The 24215-nt window shown below is 27.3% G+C and overlaps 1 protein-coding gene and 1 long non-coding RNA gene across 8 annotated transcripts in view; one reads left to right on the forward strand and one right to left on the reverse strand.

Annotated features, from left to right (window-relative positions):
* Positions 1-15984, reverse strand: part of LOC132917007 (uncharacterized) — a 58931-nt gene extending 42947 nt beyond the window's left edge. For 2 of the 4 annotated variants that reach the window (XR_009660234.1, XR_009660233.1), the window contains exon 1: positions 15627-15980. This is a non-coding gene — a long non-coding RNA (uncharacterized LOC132917007). Of the gene's footprint in view, positions 1-15626 lie in introns of all 4 variants that reach the window. The other 2 variants (XR_009660232.1, XR_009660235.1) reach the window with 2 other exon arrangements.
* Positions 1-24215, forward strand: part of LOC132917005 (lachesin-like) — a 109549-nt gene that overhangs the window by 59793 nt on the left and 25541 nt on the right. For all 4 annotated transcript variants that reach the window (XM_060977504.1, XM_060977506.1, XM_060977503.1 and 1 more), the window contains 3 exons: positions 8200-8303; positions 11495-11702; positions 14723-14878. In XM_060977504.1, coding sequence (XP_060833487.1) covers positions 8200-8303; positions 11495-11702; positions 14723-14878 — 468 coding nt within the window. The remainder of the gene's footprint in view (positions 1-8199; positions 8304-11494; positions 11703-14722; positions 14879-24215) is intronic.

Below are 24215 nucleotides of genomic sequence, written 5' to 3' on the forward strand. Positions count from 1 at the left end.
AGGCTAGATAAAAATTTAATATTATTCACTTGTGTATTGTGCCGTATAAATAGTGTCAGATTTAGGTGTAATAAATTGTATAGTTTATGACTTATAAAAACAATTTAGGGATAATTTTAAGGATTAAAAATATGTTTCTTCTGTTTCTTGGAATGCTATCATAATTTTACATTTGCTCACTTCGTTCATAAACTCCTTCGGATGTATTGTTTAAGATCTTTATTTACATAAATTTCAATTTTCAGTATATTTATTGTCGGAAAAGCGTTATCTATAGTTGCTAAACAACTACTTTCAGAAAAAATAATATTAAAAATTGTTTTCTATAAAATAATTTGTATCAAAGGACTTCTTATTTAACTAAATTTAGTCTTGAATATAATTTATTTAAAATGAAACTGTAACTTTAAAAATGATAAATCATTAACATATGAAGTCATTTTAATATCGTTAGACAATAAAGTATATTAAATCTTTTTGTAAGTTAAGTATTAACTGTTATAACCTAGAAAGAATCTCTGAAATAGTATCTAAGTAGGGTTTCTGCTTTCATAGCTCGACTGTAGTCTATAGATAATATTAGATATATTTATATGTAATATGAATTCCATATTGTAAAAATTATAAATACTTTATAATTGTCTTCCATAATTCTAAAGACAATATCATAATATAGTAAACAAAATCTAGCACAGTTAATTTACATAAATTAATTCGAAACGATTAAATTTAAAAAGAATGAAAGTTAAACATAAAAATTATTAAAAATATTTTCCGATTTCTCAAGAGTTTTGACAATGATATATTTGTTGTTACATACGTTAAAATATAACATAATAGTCTTATAGATTCCTGAATAGGCTATTTCACAACGAAAATTTCGAGAGTCAACTGAGTTTACCTGTTGATATTTTTTTTATATTTTGTCTTGGTAATTTTTTTTAATAATTAAATAATATATATCATTAAAAAAAATGATTTAAATAGTGATAGCTGTACAATTATTATTTAACTGTATACTGTATCTTTTTACACACATATTTATTAAAAAATATATAGTATTAAATCTTTACGTAAGGGTTCCTAAACTTTCAATTTTATAATTTATAATTGGCAGAAAAAGGAATAACTTTTTTTCTAAATTGGCAGAAGCTGGCGAAACTAGTTATATTTTATAATATAGAAAATTGTATTACCTAATAAATTTAAATAATATCAAGATCAAAAAGCTATTATTAGTTACAACACTTGTGAGCTTATATTTCAAGTATTAAATAATAATTATAAGATATTTGAATTTCCATAGTAAAATATTGGACGAATATAGTAATAAAATTGTTGATAATGTATTATTAGTCTGACTGACTTGGTCAACTCAAGTGAGGTATACACAAATCGAAACGCACGCAGGCTAAGCGTATTGCATTTTTGATACATGTTTTTCTTTGAAGCTTTTAAAGTTCGAACAATTGAGTTCTGTTTACTAGGCATAACCTGTTACATGTTCACACAAAAAATAACTGACCTAGCAACATTGGAATTTAGATTTTTTTCATCAATACTAGTGTTTCTTTTTATGCAGTTTAATTTTCTAGATGAGTATTGAATCTAAAGAACAAATTACCTATTAGTTTTATCTATTAACTAAGACTTAATCTAACTTTACTTTATAATTTCATTTGTAATCATGAAAAATCAATCACCAAAATAATGATTCCTTTAATAGTTTTTAATTTTTAAATTATAATGAATTAGTATATATTTTTATTTAATAAATCACAGAAAATTTTAAATTTAATAATATTTAATACATACTTTTATATATTTTATGTTCAGCAATATTTTAAATAAAACTTAAAATTAATATTAAAAAGAAATGTGTGTTATAATATGTACTATATTATACTATGCAATTGAATAAATTATTTTGTATAAAACAATATTATTACCATTATTAAGATAAACAAATATTTGCGAGAGTTATCGATGTAAATTTCTAATAAACTGCAGCGATTAAAGATAATGAAAATTTAATGTATGTACATACACTGCGCGATAAGATTTTGGCAACTGTTTCTGATTAAACAGTTCGATTAGGTAAATATCTAGATGTAGATATAGCTTAAAATATTTCCACAAGCATAAGTATAAGATTTACGTTTACTCTTAAAAGCTAATTTGTTAAATTACATTAAATATTTATAAATCTAAAACCATTAATAAACGAAGAGAATATGTTTTAACGATTTTAATTTTTAAACACCATTTTAAATTGATAATTATAACATTTTAAAATCTATTAAATATATTTTAATAGGTAATTGAAATTATTATAAAAGCATATAGGTATAAAAATTATTAAATCACTGATATTTTTGAATTTGCAAAAATATAATACTATTAAACATAATATTTAATTCAAAATTCACGCGAAAAGGTTGTTATAATTAATTTTTTATAATTAAATAATAATAATAATAAAAAAAAAATTATATTATAATCGGTATATAAAAGTTAAACAAAACAGGATGTACATTTGTCACAAGAGGTATCTATTGCTTATGTAAACGAACATTTTTATAAAAAGATAACGTAATCTTTGAATACGAAGAGCAAGTTCGTAGTAAAATGTCTATAAGAGAATTGTTTGCGTTTTATTTTTTAATATGATTGAAATTATAAATACATATAAATATAATATAGCCATTAGCCATGTTACATTATAATATTCTGTTATAGACACAATTGCTTCATCTGAAATATAGGCAATAACATTTTCAGATGAGTGAAAATTCAAAATACATGTAGGTATAATATTCAAATATCCTTGGTAGATTGGTCAATTGTCTTTCGTAATATTCATATTATAATATCCACATAACTTCAATATTATCGTATTTATAAATTTGTATAATGTGAGCTAATATATAATATATAGTGAATATGCGTATCAGAGATATGTTGTTTCAATTTTTTCATTGCTAATGTATTGCTTCAAAATATTCATTAATATTTAAAAAGGGATTGAACGAAAGAATATTATAAAGTGCACAAAAAACTTTTCTGAATCTTGCAGTTTTCTTTGTTTGCATATTTAATGCTGAGTGAAGTGGTACAAATACTGAAATACATATTTAATGTTGTTATAAAAGTTAATATTTAAAAAACGTTTGAATTATAAAAATCACAATTAACAAAGTGGATAAGAGAGAATTGTTGGTACTAACATTTAAAAATAACTTACAAAGCATCATCTTATTTAGGTAATGAAACATAAAACGTGTACTGCAGTGTTTCTGTGAATAAATTACGTGTATATCGTCAAGTAATTATACTAGATTTGACATCGAACATTTTTTACGTATACAATTATATCATTATTATAAGTAACGAATAATGGCAAACTTAAATCCGACTTAATAGTTAAATTACATTTTTTACATTACCAATCCCACCACTATGATGGATTAAACTAATCTTTTTTTACTTCAACTCATGGTTTCAGTAACGATTCATTTTATGGAATTTACTAGTAGAAATTTAATGAAAAAAGTTAAGAAATGGGGGGACGAAATGATAAGCAAAAACAAAAAAGGGGGAGAAAGAAGGAAAACATTATATGGAAATAAAGCAAATAAATTATATAAGAAATTAATCATAAAAAAGGCACAAACAATGCTTTTATTTTCGACACCCTCTTATTGTTAGTACTTTTTTTCTTGCTCTTTTTGTTTTCCCTTCGTATATTTTTGTATTTAATAGTTATTTATTTTGAAAATGGTTTAATTTTCCTCGTACGATTTGAATTATTTTATTACTTTGAATAATATTTTTTATCATTTTGTTTTATTGAGAAAGCAGCGAATAGGTTGTTAGTCGTTTTTTATTGATCTATGGTAAATATTTAAATATTAACTTGTAGTTATATAAAATAAACTTTATGTCTGGTTGAATAAAAATGTAAATAATTTCCACAATAATATTTAAGCGATAAATTAATAATAACAATTTCACAATTGTTAATAAGTAAAAAAAAAACAATGTATTTTCTAATAGAAAAACGAGTTTTTGGTATAGTTTGTCTGATAAGTGTACACTTTTATAACGGTTTGTAACGACTTTTAACTAAATTGTTACAATTCATATTATTACCTATATGATATATTATATAAAGTTTTAGTGAATAATTATGATAATCTTATTTTCCATATACAGAATGCAATATATAGTAAGTTGATTATAAATCATGTGTAGGGTAAATTTGTTATATCGATGACAATTTTGGATATTACCTATGTTATGTATAATTCATGATAAAATGTTCTAAAATTTAATGTAGCAATCATAAGAAAAATGTTTTTTATTTTAGTTATCTTATATTTGAAAAATAGATCACTAACTCTTAGTAAAACCGTACTATGTAGGCTATAATATGTCAATAAATAATAATTGAGTTGATATTTTGCCCATTGTATGAAATTGAAAGGCGAAAATATTGTCTATTAAAATGTGGCGTCGAGTTTTTTCTAAAGATTAATTGTACCTATACATAATATATTTACAATATTTAATATAATATGTATTGTGTATATATTTATTTTATTATATGATTTTATATATTTATAGTAATGAAGGTCTCAGTGTGGGTTTAGAGAAAATTAAATTTATTTCGTGGCGAGTATGATAAAGGTAGAGAATAATACCGCTTAATTCTTTTAAGTCACGAGATATTCACTACAAGTCTTAGAAAACTTGTACTGTCTTAAACACAGTTCATTTTTCAATAAATATATTACGTATTAAACATTATTATTATTATTTATTATTTATTTGTTAACGGGCTGGGCCCTATTTAACAGTTTAACATAATACAATAATACATAATTTAAAATAATTAATACAATGACATAATTAAATTTATATAAGATAATAATTACAGAATAATAAGTATAATAATGATAATAAAACAAATATAAAAATATATAATAATAAATGTATCAGTTTTGATGAACGGTGCTCTCATTGGCCAGCCGCATCATGCGGTCTAACGGATTATTTCTGCCATAATTGGTAGTGTGCGCAGGAACAACGAAAGGAGCATGGTATCTAGTAGTACGGGAAGGAACTTTGAAATTGACTATCGAGAGAAGTGAGGGAGCATCTATACGGCCATCAACCAGTTTATCCAGAAACTCTATGTTAGCGTTAACTCGCCTGTCGGCCAGTGAAATGAGGCTGAGTTCCTGCATAACTAAGAAATAGTCGTGGGGAGGATGATTTATTTTTAAGACAAAAGCTGCGCAAGATAAGAACCGTCTCTGAACACGTTCTAATTGACATGAGTCAGATACCGTATAAGGGTCCCATAGGACCGATGCATACTCTAAAAGTGAACGGACCAATGAGCAGTATATAGTTTTTAATGAAGAAGATAGATTGAACTCCTTTGATATGCGCATTACAAACCCAAGCGTTTTGAAGGCTTTGCAGCATATCATTTCAGTGTGGGAGTGAAAATTGAGATCGGAATTAAAGATAATACCTAGGTCTTTCTTACTACAAACCGATGTTACACTTGAACCATTGATGGAGTAAGTATAGTTAATAGGGGAGCGGTGTCTTAAAAATGACATGGAATGACATTTATTTACATTAAACTGAAGACCAATATTATTAAACCAGGAGACCGGGTTGTTGAGATCATTCTGGAGCGTAGAGCAGTGAGATAAGTTATCAATTACCCGGCAATAAACTTCCGATTGTTTAATATATAAGTGCCAACATAAGATACCAGGCGTTAGTTTAATAAATATATTATTACTTACATTCACTTAAAAAAGCACATTTCGTCGGTTTGTCATAATCATTATGAGTAGTAACATAAACGAAAAAATAAAAGTCCAGTTAATGCGTCGTATATTTATTTATTTTTTAAACGTTATTTCAGTCATCCCCATACAGCATATATTATGTTGTTTGTATATAATATATACGTACATGTACGATTTTGTATAGTATATTTTTATTATAACGTTGATGACGACAAATTTATATCGCACATAAAAAATTCTGTACAATAATATATTGTGGTAATGTAACGGCGGCTACAGTTGCAGCGTGGGGGTGTAACGGGGTGGAATACGAGAGATGGAAAAAATGTGTTTAATTTAAAACAATAAAACGGGTCACTCAATTCGCAGGACTCCAGACCCTCTCCTACCCAGTCATTTCCAACGTACGTGATGTGTCTGGAACACTTGGCAATATTATCTAAACTATGCATATACGTATATATATATATATATATATAATATAATGACCACGGTTTAATGACTCACTCGACACTATATTTAGTATATATTATATGTATATATATATATATATATCCACACATACACGTCATGGTGAATATTGTTTCGCTCCACAAAACGAATTCGCACCCCCAACCCCACCGCCACCACCACCGGGACCCACACCAAACCTCAATCGCCACCCCTCTTCCGTATATTATCACTAACTTTTCAGGACGGGCTGGTGTACTCGGCCTAAAGTTTTAACGTTGTCGTTATACAACTTCCGCCGAGCGTATACACCCACAATTTCTCGCGTTTCCAATAAACCGCATCACAAGTCCATATATTATAATATATATATATATATACGGACACACATTCATGTGCGTACTCAAATGTACACACGTGTACACGCTTGTAAATCGTCACAATATCGCTATAATAACGAGAAACTTTTACCAACCACCAGAACTTAAAACGGAAACGCTGTCAAATAAACGTCGACAATTACATATATATTTTAACTATGCCTTAAAAATTACCAAAATATAACTATAAAATATGCTTTGTATGAAAAATTCCATTTTAGTATAGCGATAGTTTATTATTTAAAAACAAAAGTTTTGTATGGGACGATACTTTTTAAATAGTATTATAATATTTACACTATCCATTAAAAATTTAATTTTTTAAATAATTAAACCCGAGAAAGTAACTCTTTAGTGGAGTAGGTTTCAAGTATCTATACCTCATCGTCATTGAGAAGGTCACTATAATATAATATGTTAAAATATGAATTTAATGAATGATAAGTCATTGCTTATTTTTATAATATTTTATGATTAAATTTTATCACTATTGTCCATTAAGTATTAATTCATTTTTTCATTAGTAATACAGTATGTTTAACTATTTTTATCTATAAAAACGAATCGTATAGGTATAATATAAATTATAAACCTTAATATATACTTAAATTATACCTATACCTATTATATTATTCAATGTTATAATCTTTAAAAGTTTTTACATTTTCAGAAATGTAAATGTCTATAAATAACATAAATATTTTGAAAATTAAAAGACGTTTAGTAAATGGTAATATGTGTTTGGTGAGAATTTCATATCTCTTAGGTTATTCGTTTTTAAATTATTACTACTACTATTACTACAAAAAAAAAAAAACGAAATTAATTTTGCTGAAAATTGATAAATATTCCTGTTTGCAAATAATTATTTTTATTACTTTGAAAATTATAGAGAATTCTCGGTTTTTACTTCCTAAAGTATCAAATAGACCTAATTTACCATTTGGAACTTCTCTCAAAGATAAAGATATTTAGTGTTTCTAAAAGTAACGGAAGGCACATAAAAAAAATGTACAATGTTTAGTAAAATCAATACAATTATTGTTCCACACAAAAAATAGTTGAGACAATTATTATAAATGTCTAATAATTTATTGTTAAAAATGTTTCTTTTAATATTTTTACTCTTTTTTGATTTAACAATGGAGCACGTTATTTGATGTTTTTTTTTAGTAGTTGACTTAGTTTCAAAATAATTTATATCTCTTTCAATTGTCGTTTCTTAACTCACACGACCGCTCGATCTTATTTTTCTAGATCTCTTCAGTCTCTGTAAATTTACAATTTACTCGATATAGAACTTTTTAAAATTATTTTTCGACTTCAGTCGTCGCATTACATAAGATAATACGAATTAGTATTATCATTGCAACCGTTACTTTCTTTCGATAACGTACAATTGTAAATAATCATTGAATAATCAATAACTAAGCTATGGTATTCGGCAATATATGTACCACTGTAGCAGCTAGCACTATCCCGATTCGTGTGATAATCGGATTAAAAATAATGTCTTTTTTATGTTTTATTTTGTATAGAAACGTCAATGCCAAGATTTGCCGAGCCCATACCAAACGTTACGGTCAGCATTGGCAGAGACGCATTACTGGCGTGTGTGGTGGACAACCTACGTGGATTTAAGGTGAGAAAACCGAAACGCTATAGTTTCGTTAATACGCAGTTAATTTAAGAGATATAATAATATTCTCCGGGGGAGTCTTGTCCCGAGCCATAGAAGTATCTGCGAACATGTTTCTCTTTTCTAAATAACAAATAATATAATTCTTACTAACGGTACATTACGGTCACTTAAATAACCCCAAAACAGGTGACTTCAGGCCATTAAATAACCTCGGTCAACAAAGGAAAACTTTTAATTGGGTTTTAAAATAAAAGTCTGAAATAATTTCATCTATTCGCTATAATTTTCCGGGAAATGGCTGGCTTTTAAACGGAAAAAAAGTTAAATAATGAAAATTTAGTATTTTACTGATCACTAATTAATACAAGTGGACATTTTGATATTATATGTTATTTATAGTTACCTTGTTATTTTTATTATTATAATATCATAAATAATCATTTACTATAGAAAACGAAGTATTGTTGTCTATAAGTAACACAAATTGAATGAAGAAACTAACATTTTTCAAAATTTCAAATTATTTTTAAATTAAATAAATTTATTAAATCGCAATTCTTCTATGTTATTATAAGAATAAAGTTTAAAAATATGACTACCTATAAGGTAAATATAAAAAATCGATTCTTTGCACTTAACGTAAAGTTAAGTTTCATAATTTTATAATTGAAATGATTCGTATTTTAATCCAAAAGTTCTGTTAGGTATGGATTATGATAATTATTTAATTTTATATCATAAGCTAATTAAACTAAAAATAACTATTACCACACTAACTGTAAATACCGTAGAAAATAATACAGTTAAAATTAATTCAATTTTATAATATCTATTAAATATCTATAGTACCTAATAGGTATCTCTGGCATGATAGCATTTTCTAGTATGATAAAAAAATGTTACTTTTAATTAATGGTTTTTTTATTATACGTAATTATATTAGTTAAACTGTAATTATTATAGGTAGGTAAGTTATAGTTAAATATATATTTTAATACATATATCTAATCTTACTTTATAACACATTTTTTTTTATCATTTAGTACAAAACACAAAGTATTATTTTAAATAAAAATCATAATACAAGAAGTACTTAAATAAATAATCATTAAACATATTGGTATTCTACACATTTTGAATATTTAAACCCGATATGCTCTGTATTAATAATAATAAAAATTAAAAATTACCCCACAAACAGGTAGTATTAATATTTCATAATGTATTATAAAATACAATCGACCGTAAATAAAAAACGTTTACATATTAAACACGAAAGTTACATTTTTTATTGTAGTTTGAAACCAACTACATAATATATAATATATTATAACATTCCATAGTCGTTTGTGAGTATGATTCCTATCATTATACAATGTATTTTATACTACATAATGATTGTTAGCCTGTGATTTCTTGTTGTAAACATCGTGTTAGTCAAGTCTAATCAAATATTATGTACCTACGGTTCAACGTACAAAGGCTTACAACTTTACAAGAGTTACACGGTGGTCGATCACGAGCGCGTCTAATCAACAACAGTGGGTTTATAATATACATATTACCTATTATTACAAAGAAACGGTTGGGTGTGGCTAACTGGCCAATCAAGCTACCATACATCCGTATATTATAATCATAGACACGTGTATCTATTATATTTCTATGATTATAATATACTGTGATCATTATCAGCTATTTATGATGATAAGCCAAAACGCAGTTGGCCGTTGATTCACGTAATGTTGAGTGTGGTTGTATAGTGCAGTTTGGTCTCGACGATCTACACGCATAGCACAACATTAATATATAATAATATATTAGTTCGTAATAATCGCTCATTCGGAGAATGTTATAATAAATCAATGTTACAATAATGTATTGCACATAAACGAGTGTCATGAAAAATAACATAAGATAGCAGAACGGTGGTTCTAATTTTAACCCTTGGGTCGGACAGCATCAAATATCTTTATCAAATCTAATGCATTTTTGATATCCTATGACGGCGTTATATATAAGTCATAGAAAAATTCGATAAAATAAATTGTATTCGTATATTATGTAAAAAGATACTTTAGATCTAAAACGACTAAAACTGGATAATTTTTTTTTATATTGTTTTTACAGTGGCATTTTTTATGACGACTATTTGTTTTGATAAAAGAAGTGATCCAAAAATTTAGTATATAAATGATCTATATAGATATGAGATAGGACCTATTATTTATATTGATAGTACTTCATAGAAGTCATTTTTAAATTCCTACTGCAATTTTCTAAAAAAGTTGAAAGAAAAAAATAACTGAAAACTGGTGGGCATATATGAAGGGAAAACGGTTAGCATTAAAGATGAAAACTTAATGCATTAAATTATAACTTTTTAATGATCCTTGCTATCTTATCAATTATTTATTTTGTTAAATTTTAATAGTTTTTTAAGAGTTGATATTTTAGAAAAAAAATGTATTATCTTCATGTTGAAACTATTATTATACAATCTTTAAAATGTTTCTTATGATTAACTATATAGCTGAATTGAAAACATTCTGCATACATACAATGCAACAGAAAATCGAGCTTCACTAAGAATTGATTTTTGAACGCAATTTTGTTTTATTATTTTTAAATATATAAAATACAGCAAACTCGTACCCGATCATCCAGGCGAGTGAGATTAGTTGAGTATCCAAACATATAAACTATTCATATATTCTTTAAGTATAGAAATAACTTTGCTGTCAGTTGTTCGTGAGAATTTAATGAATGAAATAATTTGAAGAACATTCAAAAAGCTTTGTACTAATTGTTTGTACTTATTTGAAATATATTTTTGTAAGTAAAACGCATAGGATTGAATTTATTTAATAATAATAATAATAATAATAATTGTATTATAATAAATATTAAATATGTTTATATCTATATGATGTATACCTCCCTATCATATTATATTATACATAATTTTATTTTAGTATCATATACATAAGACATTATTACTGCATCTTTTGTACTTATTATATACTTTTGAGTTAGGATATGGCTCAATAAGCATTGCGATCCCTGGGATTGGAACATACTTGAATTTATAATATGCATGTGCAGTCCTATAATACTTCCGTATTGTATTCTATTGAAAATTCCAAACATTTTATAATTAATCTGGTATTTTTTTTATTATTTTCTTGCAGGTCGCATGGGTTAGGGTAGATACTCAAACAATTTTGTCCATTCATCACAACGTTATTACCCAAAATCCTAGGGTAACGCTTTCTTACAACGATCACCGATCGTGGTATCTGCACATTAGAGACGTGCATGAAGAGGATCGGGGATGGTACATGTGCCAAGTGAACACGGATCCCATGAGAAGTCGACAAGGGTACTTGCAAGTGGTCGGTAAGTATACCACTTATTTCTATCCTCATTCGTTCATGTATTGTGTTGCGATTCGATAAATATGTTTTATTATAATGTACAAAAAACGTAAGTGACGAAGTAAAACAAGTCCCATCCTTCTCTGTTAATTAATGTTCATTTTTTAATTTTTTTTGTTTTAACTTGAAAGTTTACAATTCACTTGAATTAATTGAGTTTATTAATTTTGGGAAATTGTTTAAGGACCTACGAAATAATATCAAAAGTAGACAATTAGTTCTAAATATAATACCATAAAACTAACTAGCGTGAAACCACCCTAATGTTATATAAGATGATCCAACAATCATGTCCAGTCTTATTTTTCTATTAAAATTAATTCATTTGAATTCTAATTTTTATTTTTTTTTTAATTATACATAAATGATTAAATTTTTAATTACTTAGACTAATTACGTTATTAAAATTTTTTGTTTGAAAAAAATAAAGTTTGTATCGCCAAAGAAAACTTTTTAAACAGTTAATATAAGTGTCGAGTATATCACTATTAAGGTGTATACAATTATAATGAATCTTGTATTCAATTTTCAAATTCTTAGATAGAAATAGAAAATATTTATATATTTTTAAAATAACTTATATTTTTTGAGATTTTCACAAATTTTATCAAAATTTTAAATTTACATACTTTAAAAAAAATATCGTGACAACAAATTTTTGATACGAACCACTTATCAGATACCTTGAATCAAATGTTCAAGCATTTTTACTCATTCATACGTTTATTTACATTTCACATCAACTAGATTAAATTTCCTATCTAAAACCATCCTCAAATTTAAAATCAAAATATTTTATCGACAACTATTATCGTATACTTATACACGAAAAAAACACATATCATTGTAAAATCAATACGTCCATCGTTCCGCTCAGAATCTAAAATAGGAATGAACATTCTTGGTGAATCACTTTGCATATTTCCAATGTTAATAATAGTGAGTTTAAAATACACATATACAGGGTATTTATTAAACGTAAAAAAATATTCAGTTTTTTGTATTATTTTTGTTGAAATTTTCTAATGGTGCACTAGCACTATATCTACTTTTGTTTTATATGATTATAATAATACCTTTGTTAAACCTTCTTTAAAATTATTATAATTGATTTTCAAAGAACAGACTACTTAAGTACATTTCATTTTTAATCAGCATAATATATGTTATATCACAGGAAATTGTACTATATGTTACATGTGTACAATAAATGTATAATATTATTATGTAGTTGGAGAATGTGGGTATTTATAATAAATTTCGAGGTATTTTCTAAAGTTATAAAATCCCAAATTAAGTGTAATAATATATGTTAGTAACATTATTATACATATAATAAGATTTTTCATATAAATTATAAACAAGTTTGAAAGTAAACTAAACAATGTCTAATAATAAATATTAGAAGTAATAATATTTTGATATTTCAATAATGACATTATAAAATATATTTAAGAGATAAATAAATGTCACCCTACATAAAACTATAATATACTATGGCCGGAACTGGCAGATTGGATTGAGGTTTAAATTCAGACTTAGTAATTAGAATTTGTTTAGGTTATTTTTTCTGATATAATAAAATTTAAAGGGAGGAAGTTAATATCGGATAGATTTAGTAGCTAACTAAAAATGATAAATGCTTTCTAAAAATTAAAGCTTTTCTTCCATTTATTCGGAAAAACTATGAAATATTTAATTTTTAGTATGAATTATAAACGTAATGACCAAAGATATGTGATTAAAATTAAATTTATTTTTGATAAATTATATATATTATATATATTTTATAATATAAGCAAATGTATGCATGAGTATTATAATATAGACGCTGTGATTTTTGAGAGAGTACTATTGATCTGTTTTTTTATTAATTTATTTATTATTTTGGGTCTAAATAAAAGTTTAGTTGTACGTCATCGATCATTGTATGATTGTATGCATAGTGGTAGCATTAAACCATTATTTTATTGTCTTCAAAGTCTTAACACAACATATTATTATAAGGCATGTAATTTTATATAATATATTTTATGTATGTCAGTATGAATAGTACGATTGATAATCTTGTATGTGATACTAAATAAAAATGTTTACATTCAATAAAATAGGTATCTATAATGTTATTATTGAAACCTAAGAAAATAATTACTTATTTTACTCGTAAGCAACCTTGTAGTTAACTACACCTAATTAGAAAATACATTTAACGTAATACACTCATTGTCATAAAAACTATACATTTTTTTAAAAATTATTTTTAATCTTTAAGAAACAACATTTTTATAGAAAAAAAAATATTTTTAATGACAGTATGCATATTTCGTTTCATATTCCAAAGGTTATTATTTCATAATTAAGAAAAATTTTTGGAGTACTTTGATTCATAATAATCCAATTTTGGACGAGTGGGTTATGACTTATAAGCATTGAAAGTCTAAATGAGTGAAGTAGAGTGGTACAAGGGTACTCAGTTAAATAGTTAGTTCACTCATCGAAATTTTAAATACTTACGTATAATCCATGTCAAAAATACTCCGAATAATATTCTGCTTCAGAATATGAAATTAAAAATGTATTTGTTGTCATTCAAAAAAGTAAAATCTTTAAAACACGAAAACCACGTGTGAACAGATTGCCTTACATTTAATGGATTATCTCGTATAATACTGATTACTGACATGTATTAAATCCCTGATATATTATTATTATAGGTAAAATACACAAATTTTACTATTGTCAATTATATTATATTATTAACTATACTAAATTATTATAGTTTCAAGTTGAGACGTCATATTGTAATATTACAGTTTCGCGATAAGCGTAAAAGCATTTTAATGTGAAAATCCGAATAAAACTAACGACGAAAATAGAATCGAAATTTGAAGAAAAATCTAAATACACGCAAAACGATAATAATAATTGCCTACTTATAAGTAGAAAATAAAAGTTTAATTTTTTTAATTTTTTGTTTTCAAGTACCCCCGAGCATCATAGACAAGGAGACGAGCACAGACATGGTGGTGCGCGAAGCGAGTAATGCTACTTTAATATGCAAAGCTGCCGGATACCCAGAACCGTATGTAATGTGGCGGAGGGAGGATGGCGACGATATTAATTACAACGGAGACACAGGTAGGCACGCGATACCGTATAATAATAATGATATGACGATACCGATGTAGTTATGATAACGAGGGTGTATCGTTTATACACAGAGAATATAATATATTGTAGCGGGCAATAATAAGAAGGGTTGGAGAGGGTGGGAGGTACCGGGCCGGTCGAGTAGAAATAATTACTGAACCACTTAATGCTCCGATACGACGAATTCACCGCGACGGACAGCCGTACTGTAAATATAATATTATATTAAATGTCCACGATTGAAACTGTTATACCTTTGTCGTGCAAACATTATAATATTTATATCATCATATACAGGTGATTCTTTTATCAAATGGCACTCGTCATTTTAATAACTATTAACGTATTTGAAAATATTTGACTTACGCTAATTTTAGGTAATATATTATTAAAAATAAATTATATTTCATATTATATTTATCATTTTTAAAATTGATAGCATGTATTTTTTATTGCAAAGCAAACTATTATTCGGAGGACTTGGATGAATAAAAATCGAATTTGGGACGAGTGGGGTCAATAAGTTCTAAAATAATATTTAAAGTTAAATCTGAAATTTTTAAAAAGTTAAAAGTATGTAAAACAATAATAAGACGTTCTCCGATAAAAATACACCCAGTATATAATAGTATAATAGTATGCGCATAACACCTACAATATGCAAACTGGCAAAGTGAATGTATATTTTAATGAAACAATCTAATATTATTAAATTATTATCTGTGTTATCACTTACCTCGTCATTACATGTGATTGCCGCCCAGTTATGGCGAAATTAGTCGACTTGGATTTATCTTTCATTTCGACTGATCTTCACTGTATAATATAAAACGCCGATTAAAACTACCGTGATGAGTTACGCTGCAATAGAATAATAATAGCACTATAAATTATATTATTTGGCTGTTGGAAAGGTTTTGAACGCGATTATATTGTGGTGACCGATTGTTTAAAAGTTACCTACACGCGCGTCACGTTCGTTTATGTTCGAGTTGAACTCGTTTTTTGTGATGTTATGTGTGTGTGTGTGTGTGTAAATGCGATGAAATTCAAGGTTTCAAAAAATATACATTGTACCTGGTGAACTAAATATATACATACGTCCTGAATACTATATTATACGAGCTAGCGACCGAGGTAGGGATAATAATCGCGTTCACCACTACTTTCTTTCGTTATTTAATTACAATAATTTGTTCGTATACATTTTTCTTCGTAACGCGATTGAAGCCAAACATATTAATATAATTACTATGATTTTTTTACAGCGTGCGCTATCTAATGCGTATACGATATAATAAGCTGAACTACACGATATGATTATAGCCGTCTTGTTATGTATCTATTTTCAATTATTTATTTCAACCGATTATTCTCTGCAGACCCGAACTTATAATAATAATAGGTAATATTATAATAAACAGTATGTAATACGCAAAAGTCGTCCTGGGCTTAGCACCAATAAAATAATAATAAACTTTTTTCGTTTTGCTTGTGTGCTCCGGTATTGTTTTGCTACCGAATTACAATAAAAGTAAAATATATATACCCATGTATTGTGTCGGTGCGTGTAATCGCGTGCATGAGATACCTCTTATAAAAAGTTATAATCCTACTATATGCATTAGTATAATATACAAAGGTTACAGAAGTGGTTTGTAAGTTTTGGTGTAACCTATAATATGTGCGCACGTTAAAAATATTTAAATTTATGTACGGAATTTAGTGGATTACACTTTCAAGGGTTAAAACTTTTGTTATTATACGTTGTTGTTGGTGATGGTGGTGTTGGTGGTGTCGGCGGCTGTGGTCTTAGTAGAGGTAGTGGTGGCGGTGATAGCTAGTGATGTCGAAAATTTAATTTACCACAGCGCTATCATATTTTTTCAAATTAAGATTTAATACTATAATGTTGTTGTTATTGTTGTTGTTGTTGATAATTTTAATCTTGAAGAAAAATGATAACAACACATTGACTGACAACGAGTTTTAAAGTGTTACGAGTACATACTTATATATATATATATATATATTATTATATTATAATATATTTCTCTGGTGGATTTTTTTGCAATAAATATATATGTATATATTTTGCAAAAAATTTTGGTAAACTTTAATCACACATTCTGGAAATAACGACGATAATACTATCATTGTTTTTATGAATTATATAGCAATCCTATTAAGATTGTTTTTTTTTTATAATATTAATTATTATTGATGGATGGTTGAATGTGAGGTATGGTATCTTATTATTTCAAAAATGTAATTTAGCACTGTGCTTTTCAAATTAAGATTTAATATAATGTTGTTATTGATCATTTTAATCCTGGAAAATAATAATTTCAATACATTGACTGACAAAAAATGTTGAAATAATATTTATATAGGTCCCCCTCCCAAAAAAAACGCATTTTTTAAATAGGTCTCCATTTTTTTGTTTTTATGTTTACAACATTTTTTTAATCTACTATAATTCCAGTTTGTCGTTGTGTAATCAGTTTTTGTCAGGTGTTACCACTCACCATGGATCGAATGTCAATTGAAATACGCGTGTTGGTTGCTAAGACCGTTTTCCAATCGAACGAAAGTGGTACGGAGACTATTATACGACTTTGTATCTTGCTCGGATGGGATGCTGCTCCCAATGTGTCATCAAATTCGAAAAAAAACTGGGCTCCGGTTAGGTTAAAGCATCCTCCTGAAATTTACCAGAGAGAACTGAGAAGTAGTTATTGTTAATTTTTTCGATCGCATTTCGGACTGACAAACTAGGGAAGGACGAACCACAAACGAATGATATTATTTTTCATACGTAAACCGGATGTTATACTGAAACTGTACATATCCTTTTTTGTATTTGTTTGAAAAATATAGTGTTTGTTAGCTAATTTAAAAAAACGTCCTTTTTGAAACACCCTGTATAGTATATATATATATATATATATATATATATATATATTATAATAAAATATTATACTTCTCTGGTGGAATTTTTACATTAGGTGTATTACCTATATACATTTAATGACAAATTTTTGGTCAACAATAATCATCACACATTCTGGCGATGACGATATTATCATGATTATTACGATATTTTCATAAATTATACAGCAACCCGTGTTAAGATTTTTTTTGTTTTTATAATGTGTATTAATTGATTGAAAACTTGAATTGAGGTGGGTGGAGTGGTGACTTGTTTTCTGAGTAATAAAATCGTGTTGTTTTAATTTCATACTGCTATATCACTAAAATTATTACGTTATTTATTTTATCGATTTTTTATGGTTTTTTCTTTGAAGGAAAAAGTATGTTTGGAAAATTGAATTATGTTGGCAATGAATTGTGTAAGAAAACTTTCAGAAAATAATCTTTATGGGAAATTTAAAAAAAAAGTATTTAGAATCCAATTGTTGCCAAAAAGAAAGTTCTTTTGATTTATTAAGTACTTGCATTTGGTATAAATAAAAAAAATTAATTTAATTACATTTATCTAAACTTAAAAATAATTTATTATTTATAAGTTATAACTAAAGAAATATTTTTAAACTATACATTGATTTAATATAATATTTAGTATATTTTGAATCATAAGTGAATAAATTCTTAAGTTACATTTATTTTGAACACATTAAATAATTATGAACACTTTGTCTCTTTTAGATATATGAGATGTTTTGTATATATATTTTTTCAACATTAATTATTGTGTTATAATAGACGAAACATATTCATTACATTTTGTCCAAATACATCTGTGGTTAAACATAAAGTAACTGTCGTAAAATGTATTAATTTAGTATTATGGTTGGCAATTAATTAATATTAAAACACACACCGAAGTCTAAATACTTAGTCGTCTTATCATAATACATATTATAATATGATTAATATGAAATAGTTTTAATTTATATCGTATGTTTGTACTTATATTATCTAATGCTTATTTCCCAGGCAGCAATTATTTATTTTAGCTAAGTTAAAAAAATGTTTTGATGATAAAACTTTGCAGTTTATTTCGCAGCTTGTTTAATTGACTTCATACTTAAACTGCAAGAATGAGTTTAATGCAAACTCTAAATAAAGACGTTACGAATTATTCGTTATACTATGTTGGAATGTATACCCTACACCATGACCCATTATTTTCATGTCAACCGTATTTGCATGTTTGTGTTAACTGTTAAACGAGTATAATATATTGTTGTAACTTCTTCACGAGTTCGTACATTTTGGGAATTTTCACTGCCAATTTCGTCTATTCAAAAAAGATTCACTTTGTCTATTTAGTGTTATATAAAATTTAGTATTTTGTTATTCAATTTCGAAAATGATTAACGGACAAGCATTGTAATAAAACTATGTCAAAATAAACCTTATTAAAAAATATATTGTAATAATAAAAATTATATAGTATAATATTTAAAACATATTGCAGTTTGGGTATAATCTTCTTCAATATGGATGAGTTGAACAAAATCCTGAATAAAATTTTCAAACGATTCACAAAAATATGTAGTTTGTTTTGAAGTAGATGAAAACTCTGCCTATATTTTTGGTGGAAAATCACAATCACCAGATCTTAATAATATTACAAACTTGTACGTATTGAAACCAATTCGAACAATTGTATAATGATAAGTAATTTTTATCGGAAACTAATTCGTATACTTTACTTTGACCGGGGAACCGATTTTCTAGTAAATGCTTAAAACGTTTTGCCGCTCATCATTTCGTTACAGTATTTATTGTTATCAATCGATCGGAAATTATTTTCGGTTAAACATTAGTTTTTTAAAATTTGTGATATTCCGTTTTATCAGGAAAAAAAGAAATATGATATTACGACTCGAGCATAAATATCGCGCAATAATATTTTTCAGTGTTCTCGTTTGAAACTAAAATAATAATGGTCATAAAAGTATAAAAGTTTAAAGATTTATTTTATTACTTTTAAGTGACATTAAATGGCGTATGAATAAATTCGATTTAGTTTGTGTGTGTTCAAAACTTCTAAATTTTATCTATAAAATCGACAATTTTCAAAGCTTGTCACTCAAGATTTCCATCGTTAGTAAATGGAAGATAATATTTTTATACAAATCGAAAACAACACTGTGATCGTAAATACGATATGAAATGTTTTTCGACTGTAATCATTTATGATTCACTGTTTTTTTTTAGTCAAAAACTGCCACCGTTGTCTTTAATATCTACTCATGTGCTGTTGTTGTTTGGCCACGGTGGATTTTATTAGTTTTGTGCACTATACCGTCATGTGTATTATTGGTGGACAATGTATTATGTCAAACATAAAATTTAACGGTTATTGTTTATCGAATTAAAACAGGGACCGTTGAAAACATGAAGATGAAAATATTTCAAAAACTCAGAGCGTGCGGGCGACCGGCGATCGTTTTTGTCGTTTTGCAAGACGCCAGCCTGACCTCGTGGGCAAGGGGGAGGTAGTAACCAGTTACAAATTAAATTTTTTTCTAAATTTTTTAACATAATTAGTTAAGTTAATTTTTAATTTACTCAAGCACTTAAAAATTTTAAATTTACTGTTGAAATAACTTAGATTTTATCAATTAATTTCAATTATACATTAAGCTAAAATATTTTTGAAAAAAAAATAATGATTTTATACACTAACATTAGTATAAACATGATTTAAAACAATAAGAATTTAATACTATTATAATTGTAATTATTATACTTAAATGTCTGTTATGTTTCATAATAAAATAATAATAGGTATGTAGGTATTGTTATTATGTAAAAACAGACACAAAATACTCTGTATGCGATAAACAGGCGATAAAGACACATACTAATTAAAAAAAGTAGATTGACTTTTTTAAACTGAGTTAGGTTAATATTTTTTTCATATCAATTTAAAATTTTTCGAGTTAAATTAAATACATGATGAATATTAAATTCAGACTTAACGATTATGAGTTAACTTAATTTAACTTGAATTCATTATTTTCATTAAATTGTCCACCTCTGCTTAAAATATTATCATAGGCACCTATAATATAGAACAGAGTTATGTTTGGTAATGATTTATCGTCGAAGACTTCTAAACAAAACATGGTTATATAAAACGTTTGCTTGTAGTTAAAAGTAATGCTAATGCTAAATATTTTTGTTAGTCGAACAAATTTGGCTAGTTTATTTTTCGCATCATGGAAAATTTCAAACCGTAAATTCACTGGTTCAAATTTTTAAATAGAAATATCAACATTTTTAAAAATTTGTTGGTTAAGTAGATAAATTAATAATTTACAGTAAATAACTCCCCCCCCCCGATCTCATTTGAAAAATAGAAGTCTATATCATCACAGAACACTTCTTAAGTAGTAAAATATTATTAAAAATTTGAAAATGTGATTTATATATTTATTTAAGAATTTCATTAATTAGAATTTGAATAAATTCAAATTAAAAAAATTGGGGGTGAACATTTTTGGTCAATTATCCTATACACATAGCTGTGCATAGGTTTTTCATATGTTAGTTATTTAAATTAAATTATGTCAAATAAATATTAATGCATTGCGTAACAATTTAATTTAATTACGTCATTAATATTATTTTTGAAGTCGAACAGAATAAACTTTTTCAATTTTTTTTTCTTCGAAGTAAAAATGTAGATTTGTGGGCGCATTATAGGGATGAGACCGTTGAATTTTCATTTGGCCCGAGTTCACTTTTAGAAGTTTGCTGCCACTTTTTTGGTCCAAAAGAACTACAGGCGTAGGAAACGGTCACGAAGACTACATAATGTCTTCATCGCCCGCTACCTACCAACACTACCACCACCCATTATTAATTACAGCGCTGTAACTTCCGGCACTTATGTACGACACTAATACTACAGGTATACCATAATAATATAACGAATGTCCGTATCCGATGGGACCGATTTGCTGGCAACATATAATGAGTTGCTCGTATATACACATATATTTTTATACGAGCTGTATGTAACGTTATAATGAGGGAGTAGTGTCGTACACGGTTATTTTATTTACTTTTTTTTTTTAATTTTAATTATATTTCACGGGGTGGTTTTTCCCGCGATGATTCGATGCGAATCATAGTCTGCGTGTAATTATTGACAACTGTTGGACTGGAATGTAGCAAAGGTCTACAACTGAGACCAGTGGTAGTGAAATTATATTATCAATTGCTAAAATTATAATAAATTCAAACTTTATTTATAAACGTATTAATAACAATACTCTTACGAAATTATTAAATGTATCTATTTATTTATTCATTTAATTTAGCTTGTTCGTCCAGTAATTCGTTTTCAGCTACATTTAAGCCCCGAGATGTACAGCCATCATGGTTAAACCACTAAGACGACTTTAGAATAATATAATTATACAATTTATATACAATTATTAAATTGACATTTCAAACATATTTATAAATTATAACTTAATTAATAATTACATATGAAAGAAATAAACAAACTTAAAAAATAATAGTTTCAAATATAGTGTTTTATGTTTAAACTGTTAATTTAATACTTATTAATTATAATAATAACAGCCTAGTTTTTAAATATGAGTCTAGATAATAATATACTATACGTAGTATAACAGTGTATAAGAATATAGCCATATCGATATATCTTCTGAAAATATACCATAGTTAATTAGTTATGTTATTAGAAAAAATAAAATTATAAGAAAATTTAATATATTATACAATATACATTGTGTAATATAAATTGTTATTAATTTAAAATAAAATATCATATGGTAGATCTACCCCCGTCATCATCACTATTTGACCGCCACTAACCAGGGCCGTATTTAAATTATAGTGTATGAAGGAGGAGTAATAATAAGAGGCTGATTTTATTTAAAGATTCTCATTGTTTGAATCTTCTCATAACTTATTATCTCCTATTTCTTATAATTAATATACATTTTATTATGCAATATGTTATACCGTCATTAGCAATATAGCATAACTTAACCGTTCTATTAAATATTGAAAATGATGTATTATCCACTTTAAACCATGGTAGTATAATTTAATAATTTAATCTTGGAAAGAAACACAAATATTGTTAACCTTCGTTTTTTTTTTAATATATATTTTTTTTATCGCTCTTGGGCAACGAATTCCTAAATACTAGTGCCCTGTTTACAACTACTGCACCACAGTAGTATTATATCCACAGGACTAACCTGGAAATCTCGTGTACGTCATATATACTAAAAATCTCTTTATGTACACGTATAATACACACGTATTACATATCACCATGTATGTGTGTGTGTGTGTGTGTGTAGTACACCAACGCTACACATCTCCGAATATCTCCGTGCACTGCACTTCCTCTACGACCCCGTACTTCCGCGCTTCACCGTCAGTGCCTTTGGGGAAAACCGTACCGAAAAGCCGGTGTGCCCCGAGCAATTTATATATTGCGTCCGAGCGGCAGCGGCGGCCGCTCGGGAAAACATAACGAACCTCCACTCACATACACACTCGTCCGTTTGCGTTCCACCGCCCTCCGCGGCCGTTCTTTTTCCACCGGTCAGTATATCTTTTTGATGGTCGCGGGGACTCGAACGTACATATACATATATACGTATATATATATATACTCTGGGCGACGCGTGTACGTATGTACCGCTTGTATATATATATATTATATATATACACAACCCCCCGAGGTAGATATTCGGCTAGACAGATTTGCTAAAACCCCGGTCACCGGCGGCGGCGTCAACGTCCATCCCCCCCCCCACTCCACCTATATACACCTGCACCGCCACTGCATTCGTATACCCTCCGGGAAATCGGTCCTTGTGCAGTGTATCTTTTTCCCATATTGCATATATATGTATATAGGTATATGTGCGTATTTTTGTAAGTGTGTGTGTGTATGTCCTTGCCCCGACTTATTTCCACCGTTGTACTACGTTATTTTTTTCCATCTCTTCGACATTTTTTTCTTATAAATATAACGTAACAAATATGGTCACCACCACCGCCGCCGCCACCGTCATTGTTGGTCAGAGATTTTGCCCCAACGGAAATAAGCGTTGTACCGAATCCCAATATAATAATACGCGGTACACGTTCGATTCTCGTATCGGCAATAATTTAATTTATATATGACGCGTGTACGAGAAAATAACGTGCGATTTGTGCGAGCTCGAAATCGATAAACGGAACAAAGTGAATTGAACAAAATATAATAACAATATTATATTGGCGTGTGCGCACATATTTTTATTATTATTATTACTTATTACCTATGGCGTACTAAAAATCACGACGTAAT

Source organism: Rhopalosiphum padi, chromosome 1 (genome assembly GCF_020882245.1).
Source record: "Rhopalosiphum padi isolate XX-2018 chromosome 1, ASM2088224v1, whole genome shotgun sequence".
Classification (NCBI taxonomy): domain Eukaryota; kingdom Metazoa; phylum Arthropoda; class Insecta; order Hemiptera; family Aphididae; genus Rhopalosiphum; species Rhopalosiphum padi.